Genomic DNA, 18,227 nt, shown 5'->3' on the forward strand with positions numbered 1-18,227 from the left:
GGGAAGTACCCTCGTAAGAAGAACACACATTGGCAACTTGGGGCCCTGCAAATTCAAACAAGTATGAGCTACAACTATTTGGGCTTCTGGCTATCGGAAGGGGCAAAACCTACAGCCCATCTGAAACATCTGAGAAGGAAAGCGGCTGACATCATATTCTCTTTAAAAAGCCTTAATCAGCGACTTCACAGTCCAACCGCTGAACCCATTTTGAAAGATCTTAAGGCAAAACTAGTGCCATCTCTTAACTATGGCCAGTTAGTTTTCCCCTGTGCCTTCAATAAGTTCCTTGCGAACCATCACATTTTGGCTTACAAAAAGGTCCTAGCTCTCCCTAGACAGGCCAGGAGAGCAAGAGTAAAACAGGAGTTGGGTCTCACCAGTCCGGACATCACTTGCTCAGGTGATTTAATAAAATACTATATCAGGACCCCGCAAGCTCCAGAATTGTCATTAAAAAGACAAAATAAAATGCTCTTCGAAGAGGAGGGTTCCCCATGGCAGGTGCATTTGGCAGCAGGCACTAGATTATTGGACATTAACATCCAAAATCTGCATAACCCTGACATCCCACTAACAGCCTGGAGGAAAACATTGAATACTCATGCCAAGAGAATATCTTTTGAAAGGGACTTGGAAAGCCTGCCTTACCAACTCAATCTTTCCTCGCTGGACTCCTCATACGCCATGGGAAAACCGCAGCCCTACCTGGAGCAAGCTCTGACAGTCCTGGCTCGGGGAAGAATCACCTATATGAGACTTCTCGCTTTGCCCATCACGGATTTCAACCCAACGTGGGCCCGGCAGGATAATTCAGTGGCTTGCCGACTCTGCAATTACCACCGTGAATCTTGGCTCCATCTGTTGTGCTGTTGCCCAAAGTTAGTCAGTGAGTGGCAGCGCTTGGTTCTCCCCATCTGTAGGTTGCTTGGCCTACAAAGTTGCAGGGAAGTTTCCGACCTGTGCTTCTCTATTAAAACAACTTCAATTGCAGCCCGACTAGGGAAATTCACAGACGCAATCCGAGCCAAACTGAAAACGGAATTATAACAGTACTCAACGCACAACACCTCACTGCTAGATAAGAGAATAATCCTAATGACAGTCATTTCAAATATTTTAAATCTTTTTAAACGACAATTTCATTCTGAACTGAGTGAGATTTTAAACAAGTTTTTGTTTTATTGATAGAATATTGTAACACATGTTATTAATTGAACAATAAAGATTCATTCTTTCAAAACGAATAGCTGTTTTCATTTGTTCGCTGTAAATTTTTACTGCGAATGGCAGGTAATTATTTGAAGTGGTGTGATTTGGTGAATTTTGTGTTTTAAGAGTATCTAAAAATTACGGAAATTATGCCGTCAAAGCCCAAATCTCTTTTCCGCCTACTCAAAATTGCACATTCATGTACGCACAGAGAGCATACTGTCCTAAATCTGCACTGTAGACACTTACAAAATGACGCCATACATGATCTGTTGCATATGGTGATAACATTCTAATTGGGTAAAGGGATTAAATTAATAGGCCATGGGTAAATTGGACAAGTAACATCGAGGCATTGTAGCACTGAACCGAAGGATACACTTTAGATACTATAATAAGCAGAGATTGATGATAAGACCAGTATCTTAACTTATAGCTCTTTTATGTCTGGTATGCAATGATGTCTTTATTGAAATGTGCATTTTTAACGATTTGTATTGTTTCTAATTTCAGCAAGAGAAATGACGCGAGGAAAATTTCTGAACATCCTGGAGAAACCCAAAAAAATAGGCCTTTAGAGGAAGACATGTATCTGGGAGTCTGCAAACACACTGTTCAAATTACCTTCTCTAATAAACTGCAGAAATGTTTTCAGGTCAAGTTGTCTCTGGTTCTAACCCCATATTTGTTAAGATTCTCCAAGTACTTTGATTCACAGAGTAATTGCTTCCTGGTCCAAGAAGTGGCTGAACCGTCAGGCCTTTGGAAACTGGGTAAACCTTTTGATTGTCCATGAAGTAAGCAAGCAAATATGGTTCTGGAAGTTTGTCAATGAGCGAATATCTGCCACTTTATTAAGTCACTAAGGCAAAATCTTAAAGATCATCAATGCACAGCAACCCTCTCAAAGTCTATCAGGTGACTTAACAAACATCTACATTTTCATGAAGTAAGTGCTCACATTTTCATGTACATCAAGTGACTGAGCAAACATCTTTGGCTGAATCCTGAGCAAACATTTACTAACGCTTCAAGTCATTGAGCAACCACAGAGTGACACCAAGCATACATCTGGAAGTCAATCAACTTACTGAGAAAAGACTTGCTGGTCTTTGAAGTCACTATTGTCATATACAAATCCACTAAGTGTTTGAGCAAGCAACTTGATATATTTTAAATCACTGCACAAATGCTTACCTTCCCACCAAGTCACTGAACAAGTGTCTATTTTTCCATCGGGTCAAGGAGAAAATTTTCACTTACATCGAGTGACTGATCAAACACTTTTGTTCCCATCAAATCTCTTAGCAAATATCTGTAATTTTTACAAGTCTTTGAGTAAACGTCTGCAAGTTCATCAAGTTACCGAGCAAATACCTACATTCCGATCAATTAACTGAGAAAGCATCTTTTTTTTCTTTGAGTCTTCTAAATATAAATATGAACATACAGCTACGTTTCCTGTCAAGTTATTGAGAAAACATCTGCAAATCCATCAAGGTATAGAGGCAAACATCTGCAGGTTCTTCGTGTTACTAAGCATTTATCGGCAATAAGCTACTGATGGAAACACCTGCAAGTTCAACAAATCAGTTACCAAAATCTTTAGGTTCATTGTTTTATGGAGCTAAACGTTTCAGATCCAGCAACAGAAGACTGCTGGAAGAACCTGTTTTCTGAGCATGGCTTTTAGACAAGCTCGTACCAACCCACCTCACAAACATTTCTGCAGTGCTCTGCAGATGAGTGTTATGACATTTTAATGGTTTCCTAAAAAAAATCTGTCAGTTAGCTTTGAATAAAATGAACCCTTCCATTGATCACACTTGGAAACCTGAATATACTATTGTTTTCCTAGACAACTGTGGGTATACAAAACTGCGTTTGTTACAGTTTGTGCACGCATTGCTAAACCCAGCGCATTGTGTTACTGCTGATCTAATAATTTATGCATAACCATCCTTAAGTCTGCAGGTGAGCACCTTGAGAGATACCACATCCAAAGAGCCACATTGAAAAAGGCAACATTCACTGCAGTCAACAGTGAATCGTTCCTGAATTAACTTGGGATGCATCTAAATAACAAAAAGAAAATTACATTTGCCATATGTGAAGAATTATTGTGTTTATACTACATTTGTTCAGCAACCCTGTATTTAGTAAATATATTTGACCACACCAAGGACAGAAGTAGCAGTGAACAGGAACTGTCTGAATTGATGAAGGACATTAAAGAAAAATACACATAGTGGTGCACCAACAGTAAATAATAATGTAAAATTCCAAAGTGTAGAATGTTACATATCGTTATTGTGCTTACAGTAGGAATATAGATCCAAGTGTTATAGCAAAATAACACAGCTAATGTGTTTCGTACACGTCTGTTAACTTCATCAGGGCGTTCTTATTATGTACAGCCATTATACCTTGATAGGCGTCTCAGGAAATTGCAGTTCATCATATTCAAATATACTATGTATGCACTGGGTCTCATTAGATTACACACTCTGGATACTTTTAATATCAGGCCAGGCTTCCCCCGTACTTAACACCTTAGTTTGTGTCCAGGATAGTAGATACATTTCTTGTCTACCATCCACAGACTAAGGTGTCAAGTACGGGTGTGGCCTGGTCTGATATTAAAAGGATCCAGGGTGTGTAATCTATCGGGACCACCCACATATATGGTATTTTTTAAGACGGTGAACTACAGTTTCACGAGACGCATATCATGGCATATTGGTTGTACAAAATAAGCACGCCCTGAAGAAGTTCACAGTGGTGTATTGTATTCGCTGTATTGTTTTGCTGTAGCACTTGGATCTATATAATCTACTGTACACGCATAATAAATAAGATCTGAGAAAGCCGCGCCTCTTCCAGCGCAGGATGCTTGAGTGTGTTGTTGTGGTGACATAAGCAGAGTCTGAGTACACTGATGCGGTCATCAGTCCCATGGTGCAAGGCGGTAATTAGTGCCACTAATTCGGCAGCTTGGGCTGAGTAGTGTGGAGGCAATGTAATTTGCTGTACGATGTCTAGGGAATCAGAGGACGCATACTGTTGGGTCCTGACTACTGCAGCTCATGTGTACCTAATCCCTGTCTCCTGGTCAATGGTAGAGGATCCATCAACAAAATATACAGTGCTGTCTGGCAGGGGTTCCTCTTTTGCAGCTCCTGACTCATCTGGAGAGTATGTAGCACAGTCGGGGGTGTCGTCATCTGAGGCTGCAATGGGATGGGCGAAGAATGTTGCAGGATTGACTGTGTGACATTTGACAACTTCCAGAGAGGGTAATGACAGTATGACTTCGTAACCTGACACACTTTGTGTAGTTAGTGTTGTCTTGGCTTTCTGAATTATAGCAAAGACGGCGTGCTCTGTGTACATTGTTAGCGAGGATCCCATGACAATAGGGTGCTTTTATCTACAGAAAAGGCTGCAGCAGTGAGAGCTTGTACGCAGGGATAATGGCCTTTCATGACTGAATCTAGCATGCAGCTGAAGTAGGCAATAGGCTTGTGGCCCATGGGGTATTTCTGAGTAAGGACAACAGTCACGACTTGACCATTGCAGTGGGGGAACAGGTAACATTATTTTGTGTAGTCAGGTATGCCTAACACTGGTGCTTTTGTTATTTCATTTTTGAGCTGCTTAAAGGAGGCTGCCATTTCAGGTGTCCAGTCTATTTTATTTGTTCCATTTTTAGCGACATTCGGCGAAGTGTGCGAAGTAGGGAATCGGCATTGGTGTTGGGTACCATCGGTCTGCCGAATATGTCTGTACTAGTGCCTTCAATTGGACTGTACTCTAGACTTTTGTTAAAGTCTGTAGGGGGTCTCCAATTGTCATAGTGGACTGGCCGCTGGGGCGTTTGTTGTTCCCTGTCCTTATGCTGTTGTTGGATTGTCGAAAAAGTGAGTAGTTGGTCTGTGCCGCAGAATGGCAGCTGCGTTTGAGGGGCTATCTGTTGCTCCTGGGGTGGCGGGTCTTTTACGTCCCGGAGGCTAATGAGATCGGGGTAAAGGTGTTGCGCATGGCGAGATGCTGAGAACGAGTGGTGAGATGACGTGCGTGAGTTGTTCGATGGTGCGAGGGACACACTGTCTGAATCTTCCTCTTCCTCCTCAACAGGTAGAACTGCAATGGAAGTGGGGTTTAGTTGTAGCGTGAATTGCGCATTTATTTGCCCTGGTAACCCTGGCACCGTGGCGTGCAGTGTTGGGCTACCACCGGTGACAGGTGGGGGAATGACTGGGGCTGGCACTGTGACGGGTATGGGGGCTGAAACGCCATCACTGTAGCACCCAGCAGAGGTGTGATCATCCACTCCCAACCACTTCCTGGTTTACTACAGGTTTCTCACTTACAGTGAACATTCTGTAATATGAGTGTTCTGATAGCTTTGCCTGACCACATATTCCTCACCTTTAGAATACCCCCCAAGCAGCAGACTGAACATGGAAGTTTTCATAGCAGTGCTCCCAAATGCCATTAGGTGGGACCATACAGCAACACGTTGACCTCGTTCTGCCCCATGAGTGATGTAGCAGAACGGCATATCAGCGCCAGCTCTGCGCATTAATGTTAATTCCGTTCTTTCCGTGCCTTCGAACGTGGTTCTGGAGCTCCGCTCCCTTTTATTAGTCAGTTGACAAATTCCTTCCTAAATCTGTCCAGTGTAAAAGGGAACTTGGCCCCACCAAAGACTAAGGGTTCAAACTATGATGTGACTGTCGGAAACAGATTTCAGTAATGGACCTGCACAACGTGTGCCTCTGGTACTTGGGCTTAGGGCACAAGTCCAAGTTGAGTGAAGAATGTGCCCTCGTACATCCAACGGCCATCTAGGTCTGCGAAGCAAAGCTGTATGTCACCAAACAGGGAAAGAAGTCACGGACCTTGCATAAGACCTACTTCAAGTTGAGGGCACTGACTCAATACTGCTTTCAAGGATGCTCCTGTGACAGATCGTCTTCACGGTTGAGGTAGTCCAGTAAGTCTAAATCTGAGAAGATTCCTAAGAAGTCGAAGGGGGACTCGATCCCAACCCAACACTCTCTCTCTAAAGAGATGTTGGAGGGCATCAAGGTGACACACTATCTTGCTCCCGATAGCAGAGCCAATTCCACAAATTGTCATGTTGCATCCTGAATTTCCTGGGCCATTAGTAATGCCGCAACAGGTTGAGGCCTTAAAGGAGGCCATGCTGAATATTTCACTCTTCTGGGTCGCTCTGGAACGCTTTTGAACCTAAGGGTTTCCAGTGTGGTTCCTGCCAGCGGTTCCATCCTTATTGCAGTCTAAGCCCTTTAAACCAGCCTTAGGTTCTGCACGGACTCCAGTCCCAACTTGAATTCTGGCTCCAACGTCTGCACCAGTCCTCTCTTCACTGACACCAGTCCCCACCATTGCCAGAGGTCGAACCTCTGCTGACTCTCCTGTCCGAACTTGATTCGAATCCTCTTAAGCCTCAACCATGGTTTCACATTGACTCCACTCCAGGTTACCCGGTCCTGTTGCACTCTGATTCAGACAAAACTCTTTAGCTTCCACAAGGCCCTCAGAGGCTTCATCACCATTTTGAATCTGATTCTGATCAACCTGATAATGAAGATGGAATCTATACTACTATTATAAAGAGAGAACACGCACCTTTGAGCCAGGTAAACTCTGGAACCACAGCGCCAATCCACACACCTGATACATTGTAGAAATTGTCAGGGTGTGCAGATGGACATAGGCTATACATTTTTTTTTAAAAACATACATTTAAAAATATAACTTTTTTAAAAAAGTAGTGCCCTCGAAGTAGCACCGGCCGCGACGCTGCTCTGGCCGCGACGTAGCGCTGGCCGCGTTGTGCGTGAAGAGGACGTGCGTGATGATGAGGAGGAGAGACATGGAGCTGCGGTGAAGTGAGGAGCGCGGGCGCGTCATGGCGAAGAGGAGCGGCGGTAAAGTGAAGATCGCGGGAAGGAGCGGCAGATCAGGTAAAGTAAATGCTCAATCGATGCAGGAGGGGGGCCGCGGGAGCGGGTGTGCACAGAGGGACAGGCGGGAGGAGTGGGGGCGGGAGGGAGTCAGGACGGGAGGGGGTCGGGCGGGAGCGGGTGTACTGCCCCCAGCCCATTTCTGCCCCAGGCAACGCTGGGGCGGGCTGCTAGTACACTTATACACACAAGGGTTGAGGCAAAGAAACCTGCACCTGTTATCTGTGACTTTGAAGTGTAGCGATGGTGCTCAGGAAACCAAGGAACACAACCCTGTCTGTTCCTTTAAGGGCAAAGCCCAAAATTCTAAACACGAGATATGGAATCAGCACCCATCAAAAAGTATTTTCCACAGTCTTTAGTGTCGTTCAGTCAATTAGCAAAATAAATTCCGAATGAACAGGTCCGTACTTGAATGAAGTTGGCTTTCAATTCTTTATTGTGGTATTCAAAAGTAGATAAAAAGATATAATTTTACAACAGATTTTTTCTATTTTTAGCCGACGCGTTTCGTCTCATGAATGAGACTTCTTCAGGGCTTATAAAACTGTTTTTACGAAACTATTGTAAAACAGGGTGGTTCCTTGGTTCAAGCAAATATTTAGCTGATCTGTCAATTCAGATCTATATCCTGAAGAGATGGAAAACGGCATGGTAGCCTGAAGTTACTCGATCACTGAACGTAGAGCAGCATCAGTGATCGAGTAACTTCAGGCTACCATGCCTTTTTTCGTCTCTTCAGGATACAGATCTGAATCGACAGATCAGCTAATTATTTGCTTGAACTAAGGAACCATCCTGTTTTACAATAGTTTCGTAAAGAAGTAAGGGACATTTGGACTATAATCCTGATGTTTTAACCTCGATCCTAGACCTCATGACTGCAGTGCTGAAGCTTATTGGTCTGCTGGCCTCAGGCATCCTTTTTGTCTACTTCACCATGTGGCACATGATGACTGGCACATGATGGCTCTTCAGTGGGATCTCAAGTCTTAGTGGGCCTAGCACCAAGGAAACCTGTCAGAGGTCATACAGCTTTCAGAGGAGACTGCATGAGACCTGCAGTGTGGCTGCTAGACGGCAACCTGACCAACAGCAGACCCCTCTCACTTCCCCACCCAGAGCTGACAGAGGCAGCCCTGATAGGCTAGGGAGGTCATTTGGGAGAGGTGGTGATCAGAAGACTCTGGCCTCTGGCAGAAACCCAGCACCACATAAATCTGTTGGAGCTGCTGACGATCTGCCTGGCGTTAAAGGCCTTCCTACTGTTCATTAAGTGGAGACCAGTGCAAGTTCTTATGGACAACAATACTGTTGTGTGGTACTGCCACAATCATGATGGAATAGCCTCCTGGGTACTATGGCAGGAGTAAGTATGGGCGCAAAATCGGTTCCGCTTGCGAAATTTGCAAATTTTCGGCAATTTTGTGATCTGCAAATCTTGCGAAATTGCCGATAAATTCGCTCGCGGGCGGATTTTTTTGTTTTTGATGGCCAGCTCACTCAAGGGACCAAAGTTACAGGCACACACAGTCACTGGAGGCAAGTCTTCTGGCCCTTTACGCAGCTGCAGTGTAGGAAAAGCACTATACATTTACCCACGAGGTAGCACTTACTGATTAGCCAGTAGAAATTACTCCAGTTGAGTAGAGGTATGGCACAACCGGTGGCATCATCGTGGATGAATATGCAAGCAGGATTCATTCTGGCACGATTCTTCTGTCACAAAAATTAAACCTCAACAGGAAGCACTTTCAGATAAAAGCAGGTGCCCGAGTTGAAGCTCTAATTCAGTCGCGCATTATAATCAGCCCAAACAAATAGTGAGCACAGTCCAGGTGTGCTTCCTCCCCATATCTACCGCCTACAATTAGATGTAATCCTTGATGGAGGTCTTCACGAGTTTCTCGAGCGCAATCCCGTATACTTCCTGTGACCAGGAGGCTGCTTTCTTCTCATCTGCTGCTCTGACCGGTCTCTGACCCTTTATAAACAAGAGGCATGTGAACTTGCATAGAAGCCCCTCACACACACACACACACACACTAGGGTATGCAACGTTTTCCCGCCGTTTCCTCACTATGATGGACAGCTCACTTGAGGGACCTCGCTGCCTGTCGGCGCGGTGACAAAGTTAGACACACGTCACTGGAGACATCTCTTCTGGGCCTTTACGCAGCTGTAGTGTAGCAAAAGCACTATAGATTTACCCAACGAGGTAGCACTTACTGATTAGCCAGTAGAAAGTACTCCAGTTGAGTAGAGGTATAGCACAAACGGTGGCATCATCGTGGATAAATATGCAGGCAGGATTCATTCTGGCACGATGCTTGTCACAAAAATTAAACCTCAACAGGAAGCACTTACAGATATGAGCAGGTGCCCTAGTTGAAGCTCTAATTCAGTCGCGCATTATAATCAGCCCAAACAACTAGTGAGCACGGTCCAGGTGTGCTTCCTCCCCATATCTACCGCCTACAATTAGATGTAATCCTTGATGGAGGTCTTTGCATCCACGAGTTTCTCGAGCGCAATCCCCGTTTACTTACAGTGACCAGGAGGCTGCTTTCTTCTCATCTGCTGCTCTGATCGGTCTCTGACCCTTTATAAACAAGAGGCATGTGAACTCGCATAGAAGCCCAGCCCGTTTGGCCCCGCCACACACACACTAGGGTATGCAACGTCTTCCCGCCCTTTCCTCACTATGATGGACAGCTCACTCGAGGGACCTCGGTGCCTTTCAGCGCGGTGGCAAAGTTACAGACACACATGTCACATTATTTGTGCAAATGGCAAAAAAATCAGCGAGTTCGTGGGAAAATCCGCGAACTCGCTGATTTTTTTGCCATTTTGCGCGAATTCGCGGACCACGAATCCTCAAAATTTGCCCATACTTAGTCAGGAGGCCCCATTCCTCTGATGATGGCTGGGGCGTCAAAGCATCTCCCTGAACGTGAACCACGTGGAGGGATCGTTAAACACCAGGGCAGATGAGCTCAACAGGTTACACCTGGCAGACCATGAATGGAGGTTGCACCCTGAGGTGCCGCAGAACATCTTACAACAATGGGGAGAACCCTGACTGGATCTTTTCACCACCGTTAAACGTGCAGTGTGAAAAAGTCTTTGCGTTAGAGTTTCCAAGAATGCTTTCTCTTGGATAGGCATTGAGGCTAGAGTGGAGCACAGGACTCCTGTATGTCTTTCCGCCACTTCCCCACCTGTCCCGAGTTCTTAAGAAGATCAGAAATGATTGGACCCAAGTTTGTCTCCGGATTCAGCCAGGAGAATGTGCTACTTGGAACTTATGGGCATTAGCATCTGTCCTCCGATCAGGCTACTACAACAGGAACTTCTGTCTCATCTGCAGGGCAAACTTCTGCACCAAACCTGTGTTGTCTACACCTTCATGCGTGGAGATTGAGTGGCAGCAGTTGGCTGCATTCAGTCTATTTCCCGAGGTCATGGATGTCCTACTTGTAGTCAGGTGTCACTCTGCAAATTCTATTTATGCAGGGTACTGTGACAAATGTGTGGCTTGGTGTGGATTCTGTGACAAAGACCCCTATAACACAAACTGTCAGATGTTTTGTTCTTTGTTTTATCATTGGCCCAGCAAGGTTTTGCAGTGGGCGCCATAAAAGGCTGTTTTGTCAGCTCCTTCTGACTTTTTGTGTTTGCTGTACCAACCATTCTTGCTTAAATCACCTGTTGTGATGTGGTTTCTTAAAAGTTTGACACACATTCCTTTCCAAATTATTTGTAATGCCATAGTGGGATCTTAATTTTGGTTCAGACGTTCCTTGTGTGTACCCCCTTCGAGCTCGTGCACAGCTGTTTGTTGCATCGTCTCACGCTCAAACCTATCTACCTGTTTGCCATCACTTAAGCTTACACCTGCTTTGGCATGCCCTGATATGCAAAAGACCGGCCTCCCATGTGTGTGCATTTAACTCTGAGGATAACGGACAGGTACCGTTCGCCTGAGCGAAGAGGACGGGTCGGTTGATGAGATCTAGCAAATTTATGAAGATATCATGAGACAACGCCTGATACTGCTCTGTGCACAAAGCACACAGTTTTAAAGTACATCTGCTTCTGTACCATAAGCCAATTGAACTCACAGAGGAGATGAGAGGCTGTGGCCGAGGCACTTTTTGGGAATCTATGAAGCAACCTTGCCGCCAAGTTCTGCGTCACTTGCAACTGTCTGATGGAGGCTTTATCCTCCTCCAGATAAAGCATTTTGCCGTAATGCAGTCTTTACATAATGAGTGTCTGAATAACTGACCTTTAAGCTGGAAATGGGAGGAGCCAGATGATTTTCCGCAACCATTTTAGGATGGCAAAACAGGTGGCGGCCACATTCGCCAAGTGGGGCTTCATGGACGTAGTAATGTTAAGAAATGGGCTGCCTCTTGCACAAGCCTTTACATTCCATCCCTTCCTTTCCTTAGAAGATCATGGCTGGCCTCATTCAAACTGCTTTAATGACCTCTGATCTTAAGCAATCATAGATCTCCAGGCCTGAATCATATTTATTTCTAACTGCCCAGCTCCCCGTTTTCCTTTTGAGACTTCCCACTAGAAGTGTGCCTGACCTCTCGAATTCCTCTCATAACACCTCTTTGTCTACCAGGGATGTACTGTCACTCCGTGTGCCAGAGTGAAATGCAGCTCAGTTATACAAAGGACAGGCAGGCTGGGAACCAGCATCTAGATTATACATACAGGGCATGAACATGCTATTAGAGGCACCCATATATTGAATCCTACAGCTTCTCTTCACAATTTAAAGGAAGTACATGCATTGAAAAAACAGTTCAAGGTTTCTCAATGTGCAGAGTCAAAATAACAGTAGTATCCTGCACAGAAAAATTAGGGGAACCATGGGAAATGGCAAATTTTCAAGTAGTTGGCTATTCACCACTTTGTCTTTAACCTAGTACCACAGTAGAATGTGTACAGAGCTTGTTGTGTGATAAGTGTCAGGTTTGTGAACCGTAACATGTGTATTTGTAAAGCGCACATTCACTCATATGTATCTTTGCACTGAATAACAAATGTCTATCGTTACCCAACTTAATGGTACTCATTTTATCGACCTCAGATGGGTGAAATGCTGAGTGGACCAACTGGGATTTGAACATGCAACCACGAGGTCTAACACAGACCCCTGCAGTGGACACATTAGTCCACTGAGTCACCAGACCTGGCAATATCCTGTTGTCCCTAACACTTGTTTACTCTCTTTTGCCAGATAGACACCTGGGAAATCTGATTCTTCTTCTCAGATAGTGGATACAGTGCCACATAGTTGCAGGATTTAAAAATGTTTCTATGCATGTTCATTTCAGAGTTTTGCATGGCTGTCCATGCATTCATGCATGTGTAATATGCAGCCTAGGCACTTCCCTTACAGCTGTTCATTTTAGAACTTTGCACACTGGTCCATTTACAATTGACATGTGACATATGCAGTACACTGAAGTGCATGTGCACACTTACCAGTTTCTTGTTTGCCACCGATAGTCTGGATTAAAACTTGTGTCACTCAAAAGTTTGACTCTTCCCCACTACCCCTGAATATTTTTTGTCTGCTGTTTTCCCACCCTCCTGTTTCGGGTAATTTTTCCACAATGGTGCAGTTTTAAGCTATACTTATTGTGCCTCTCTGATGATTTGCAGGAGTTAACATGTATGTTCGAGGCATATGAGCTGCAGATTGCACACTATGCATAGATCGCCACCTAGTGTTGGGCCCGGATGTTTGCAGTTTGTTGTTGTCCTGAAAAGTTCTTTGGAAGTCACGAGATAGGTGACTCCTCCTTAGGACCACATTGCGCATGGGCATCGGATCCATCCCCAGATTGTTTTTTTCCGCTATCGGGCTCGGATCTGTTTCCTGAGCTCCAGTTTGAAACCGATTTTCCTTCGGCGCGCAATCCTCACCCAGTTCGACAGTATTGTTTTGATCGCGCTACATCGACGCGATTCTCTATCACTTTGAAGTCTTCGATTCCGGTCGTCGACAAAGGCCTTCAGGCCTACCTAGGCCTCACATTCTGGCTCATGGAAAGAACGCCATTCAAGAAGTGTCCTCAATGTGGGTCCAAGTTTCCCCACACCGATCTACATGAGGTGTGCAACCTTTGCCTTTCACCGGAGCACGAGACCAAAGACTGTTTGGCATGTGCCTCATTCCGCTCCAAGAAAACCATTCAGGACCGACGAGCCCGGAGAACTATGGCTCGCTCGTCAGCTTCGATCCCCGACAGACTGGCAGCGGCTCATCGATGCCGAAACCGCACTCGGAGCTCAGTAAAAAAAAAAAACAAAGCGCCAGATTCACACGCGTCGGAGCCGAAAAAACACCCGGAACCGAAAAAACAGATTCCGGTAAAAGACATTGCAAAAGGGCACACTCCTAAGCCAAAAGACTCGACACCAGATACCGAGGCCGTGCCGAAAAAACCTACGGAGCCAAAAACTTCGACGCCGAAGGATTTACCTCACTCAGAAGAACTTTATACACCGGATCCTAATCAGAAAACTCTTGTAAAGGATCCTAAAACCGGACAATTGACTTTCAGCTCCAAGAAGAGACCACTTGAGGCGCCAGCTCCTCCTCCCCCTCCAAAGAAGAAGGACATTGCAACCTCTCCATTTAAGGGTCCCTTCTCCACCACCTCCCCATATTGTTCCTCCTCCTACACCTCCTCCACCACATCATTCACCTACACCATCTACTAATCCAGATGATGTCAAGTCAAACAAGCTTTATTCGGCGATTGTCATAAAAGCAAACAATACATACAAATAAAAGTTTTGAGATATAAATAGAATTTAAAAATTGTACATATTTACATATAAAACCCATGAATTCATTACACAGTTGGATCCAATACAACTATGGAATTAAATAGTCAAGTCAAGTCAAGTCAAGAGATTTGTATAGCGCGCTACATACCCAGAGGGTCTCAAGGCGCTTGAAGAAGGGTGGGGGATTACTTGTCGAATATCCACGTTTTAAGTTGCTTTCTGAATGCTAGGTGGTTCTGAGTAAGGCGCAGGTGAGTGGGAAGTGAGTTCCAGGTTTTAGCTGCCAGGTAGGAGAAGGATCTACCTCCCATGGTGGTTTTGTTGATGCGAGGTACAGTGGCCAGGGCTTGGTTGGAGGATCGTAGCTGGCGGGAGGGGGTGTAGAAGGACAGTCGTGTGTTGAGGCATTCGGGTCCAATTTCGTAAAGTGCTTTGTGTGCGTGGGTTAGGAGGCGGAAAGTAATCCTCTTATTGACGGGGAGCCAGTGGAGGTTTTTCAGGTGACCAGAGATGTGTTCTTTACGCGGGATGTCTAATATGAGCCTGGCTGAAGCGTTCTGGATGCGTTAGAGTTTTTTCTGGAGTTTTGCGGTGGTACCGGCGTATAGGGTGTTTCCGTAGTCCAGGCGGCTCGTGACCAGTGCGTGGGTGACCGTTTTCCTAGTTTCGGTCGGGATCCAGCGAAGTGTTTTTTTGAGCATGCGAAGAATGTTGAAGCAGGATGAAGAAACGGCGTTGACTTGTCTGTTCATCGAGATTGAGGAATCCAGGATGACGCCCAGGTTCCGTGCGTGGTCCGTCGGGATGGGTGCTCTTCCAAGGGCCTCTGGCCACCAAGAGTCATCCCAGGCGGAGGGGGAGGTGCCTAGGATGAGGACCTCTGTTTTGTCTGAGTTCAGTTTCAGACGGCTGTGCTTCATCCATTCGGCTACTTCTTTCATTCCTTCATGCAGGTTGGTTTTGGCGGTGTTTGGGTCTTTGGTGAGTGAGAGGATCAGTTGAGTGTCATCAGCGTAGGAGATGATGTTGAGGTTGTGTTGGCGTGCGATGGTGGCGAGGGGGCTCATATATACGTTGAAGAGGGTGGGGCTGAGTGAGGATTCTTGTGGTACGCCGCAGATGACTTCAGTGGCCTCTGATTTGAATGGTGGGAGGCGGACTCTCTGGGTTCTTCCGGTGAGGAACGAGGTGATCCATTCCAGTGCTTTTCCTTGGATTCCGATGTTTCTGAGGCGTTGTATTAAGGTGCTATGACAGACTGTATCGAAGGCTGCGGAGAGGTCGAGGAGGATGAGGGCGACTGTGTCTCCATTGTCCAGTAGGGTTCGAATGTCGTCTGTTGCTGCGATGAGGGCGGTTTCAGTGCTGTGTTTGGCTCGGAAGCCGGACTGTGAGGAGTCGAGGGACTTGTTGGTTTCGAGGAAGGCGGCGAGCTGGTTGTTGACCGCTTTCTCGATGACTTTGGCCGGGAATGGAAGGAGCGAGATAGGGCGGTAATTTTTGAGTTCGGTGGGGTCAGCTGTGGGTTTCTTCAGGAGGGCGCTGAGTTCGGCATGTTTCCAACTTTCCGGGAAGGTTGCGGAGTTGAGGGAGCAGTTGATGACGTCTCGGAGGTGCGGTGCTATAATGGAGTCTGCTTTGTTAAAGATGTGGTGAGGGCATGGGTCGGTGGGGGATCCTGAGTGGATAGAGTTCATCAAACGGATGGTGTCCTCAGTGGAGATTGGGTTCCAGTCACTGAGGATGTTCAAGGGGGGTGGGGGTCCTGCAGAGTGTTGGGTGGGTTGGTCTTTGGGTCGGTTGTCGAAGCTGTTGTGGATGTCTGCAATTTTGTTGTGGAAGAATGAGGCTAGGGAGTCGCAGAGGGCTTGAGAGGGAGTGATGTCGTTGGAGTTGGCTGAGGGGTTGGTAAATTCCTTGACGATGTTGAATAGTTCCTTGCTGTTGTGGGCGTTGCTATCTAGTCGGTCCTTGAAAGCGGTTTTCTTGGCAGTCCGGATCAGTTGGTGGTGTATGCGGGTGGCGTTTTTGAAGGCGTTCCTGGTGCTGGTGTTAGGGTCTATTTTCCAGGCCTTCTCCAGAGAGCGGCAGAGTTTCTTGGATTTCTTAAGATCATCGTTGAACCAGGAGGCCTTCTTGCTGCCTAGTTTGATATGTCGTTTTTTCAGTGGTGCTAGGATGTCGGCGCTGTAGGATAACCATTGGGTGAGGTTAGTGCTTGCTTGGTCGGGGTTTGAGGAGAGGGCGGGGGGGGGTTTGAAGAAGCGATGAGGAGATCTGGTCGGTGGTGATTTTGTTCCAGTTTCTTCGCAGAGTGGGTTGGGGGTGGTTGTTGGATGTGGACTTGTTGTAGGTAAAGTGAACGCAGCTGTGGTCAGTCCAAAGGAGAGCTGTGGTGTGGCTGAAGGAGACATGTTTGCTGGAGGTGAAGATAGGGTCGAGTGTGTGACCTGCGATGTGGGTGGGGGTAGTGACAAGTTGTTTAAGTCCGAGGTTGGCGAGGTTGTCCAAAAGGGTGGTGGTGTTGCGGTCGTTGTTATTTTCAAGGTGAAAATTGAGGTCTCCCAAAAGGATGTAATCCTCGGAGGGGAGCGCGTGTGGAGTGATGAAGTCCGTGATGTCTTCACTAAATTGTGCGCGGGGTCCTGGTGGCCTGTAGAGGAGGGTGCCTCTGAGTGTGGTCTTGGGGTCGATGTGGATCTGGAAGTGAAGGTGTTCAGTGTTGGCGAGATTGACGTCTGAGCTGGTTGAGATGCGGATGGATTTCTTATGGACAATAGCGATGCCTCCTCCTGTTTGGCCGGTACGGTCCTTGCGAATGATCTTATAGCCTTCCGGGATGGCAATGGTGATGTCTGGGGCTGATGAGGCGTTCATCCATGTTTCTGTTAGGAAGGCGACGTCCGGAGAGATGGTGTCTAGTAGATTCCAGAGGTCGATGGCGTGCCTGTGGACCGAGCGGGTGTTGAGCAGGATGCATCTTAGGTGGTTGGGGTCGGATATCTGTTGTGTGTTCGTAGATGGGGAGTTGTTCTTGGTACCGTCAAACCTGCAGGAGTTGCAAGAGAAGGGTCCATGGGTGTGTCCAGGAGCGGCTTGGACGCAGTTGGGGGGGACGGCCGGGATTTAGGGCTAGGAGGGTGGTGGCATCGTACGTAATGCGGGAGGGGAGGGAGGTACGAGGACCAGGGGGTCTGGCGCTGGGCGCGGTCCAGGCGCGGACGGGCGTAGACGGGCTTACCTTTGGCGCACCTTCGGCGCGGATTGGGCGCGGTCGCTGCGCGTGAACGCTGCGCGTTAGGTCATTGGTCATAAATGGATGGTGGAGGGGGCGGAGCGTGGGAGGGGCAGCAGCTGGGAGGCGGTGGCGGGAGGAGGGGCGGACCAGGGGAAAAACAACAACACAAAATGGAGGGTCAAAGGCGAGCACAGCCAGGGGCAGTAAATGCACAGCGTGTTTAGGAGAAAGAGCCTAAAACGCACAAATCAGCTTTAGTTTAGCGGCAATCACAGTTACTGACTCAGCGAGGTCGCGCTACTAATTAAATAAATAAAGCGACAGTGCAGCGCAAGTAAATCAATAAAGCGACAGTGCAGCGCTGTTAATTAAATAAATAAATGCGTGCAGCGCTAGGCGAGTAGAGAGCTGCAGAGATGCTGGGCAGGAGATCAAACAATACCAGCGTGTCAGATAGCAGGAGCGTGGAGGAGCAACCGGACTGAAGGAGGGTCCAGGCGGTCACAAGGAGCTCGGGAGCGAGGACGGATACTAATCGTGGGTGGGAGGGGCAGCAGCTGGGAGGCGGTGGCGGGAGGAGGGGCGGACCAGGGGAAAAAACAAGAACACAAAATGGAGGGTCAAAGGCGAGCACAGCCAGGGGCAGTAAATGCATAGCGTGTTTAGGAGAAAGAGCCTAAAACGCACAAATCAGCTTTAGTTTAGCGGCAATCACAGTTACTGACTCAGCGAGGTCACGCTACTAATTAAATAAATAAAGCGACAGTGCAGCGCAAGTAAATCAATAAAGCGACAGTGCAGCGCTGTTAATTAAATAAATAAATGCGTGCAGCGCTAGGCGAGTAGAGAGCTGCAGAGATGCTTCCATGATGTTTCAGTACAGTGATTTCAGTACAGTGATTTCAGTACATGATTTCAGTACAGTGTTTATATATTAATCTTTGAGCATTCTACTTCTG

At 46.7% G+C, this 18,227-nt stretch overlaps 1 protein-coding gene across 2 annotated transcripts in view; it reads left to right on the plus strand.

Annotated features, from left to right (window-relative positions):
- The window catches only part of LIN52 (lin-52 DREAM MuvB core complex component), a 426,175-nt gene extending 423,141 nt beyond the window's left edge, over positions 1-3,034 (plus strand). The window contains exon 6 of one of the 2 annotated variants that reach the window (XM_086937477.1): positions 1,726-3,034. In XM_086937477.1, the coding sequence (XP_086793603.1) occupies positions 1,726-1,790 (65 nt within the window). In that variant the 3' untranslated portion in view covers positions 1,791-3,034. The remainder of the gene's footprint in view (positions 1-1,725) is intronic. The other variant, XM_086937478.1, reaches the window with a different exon arrangement.
- Positions 3,035-18,227: the final 15,193 nt, after the last annotated feature.

This window comes from Lissotriton vulgaris, chromosome 9, assembly GCF_964263255.1.
Source record: "Lissotriton vulgaris chromosome 9, aLisVul1.2, whole genome shotgun sequence".
NCBI lineage: Eukaryota > Metazoa > Chordata > Amphibia > Caudata > Salamandridae > Lissotriton > Lissotriton vulgaris.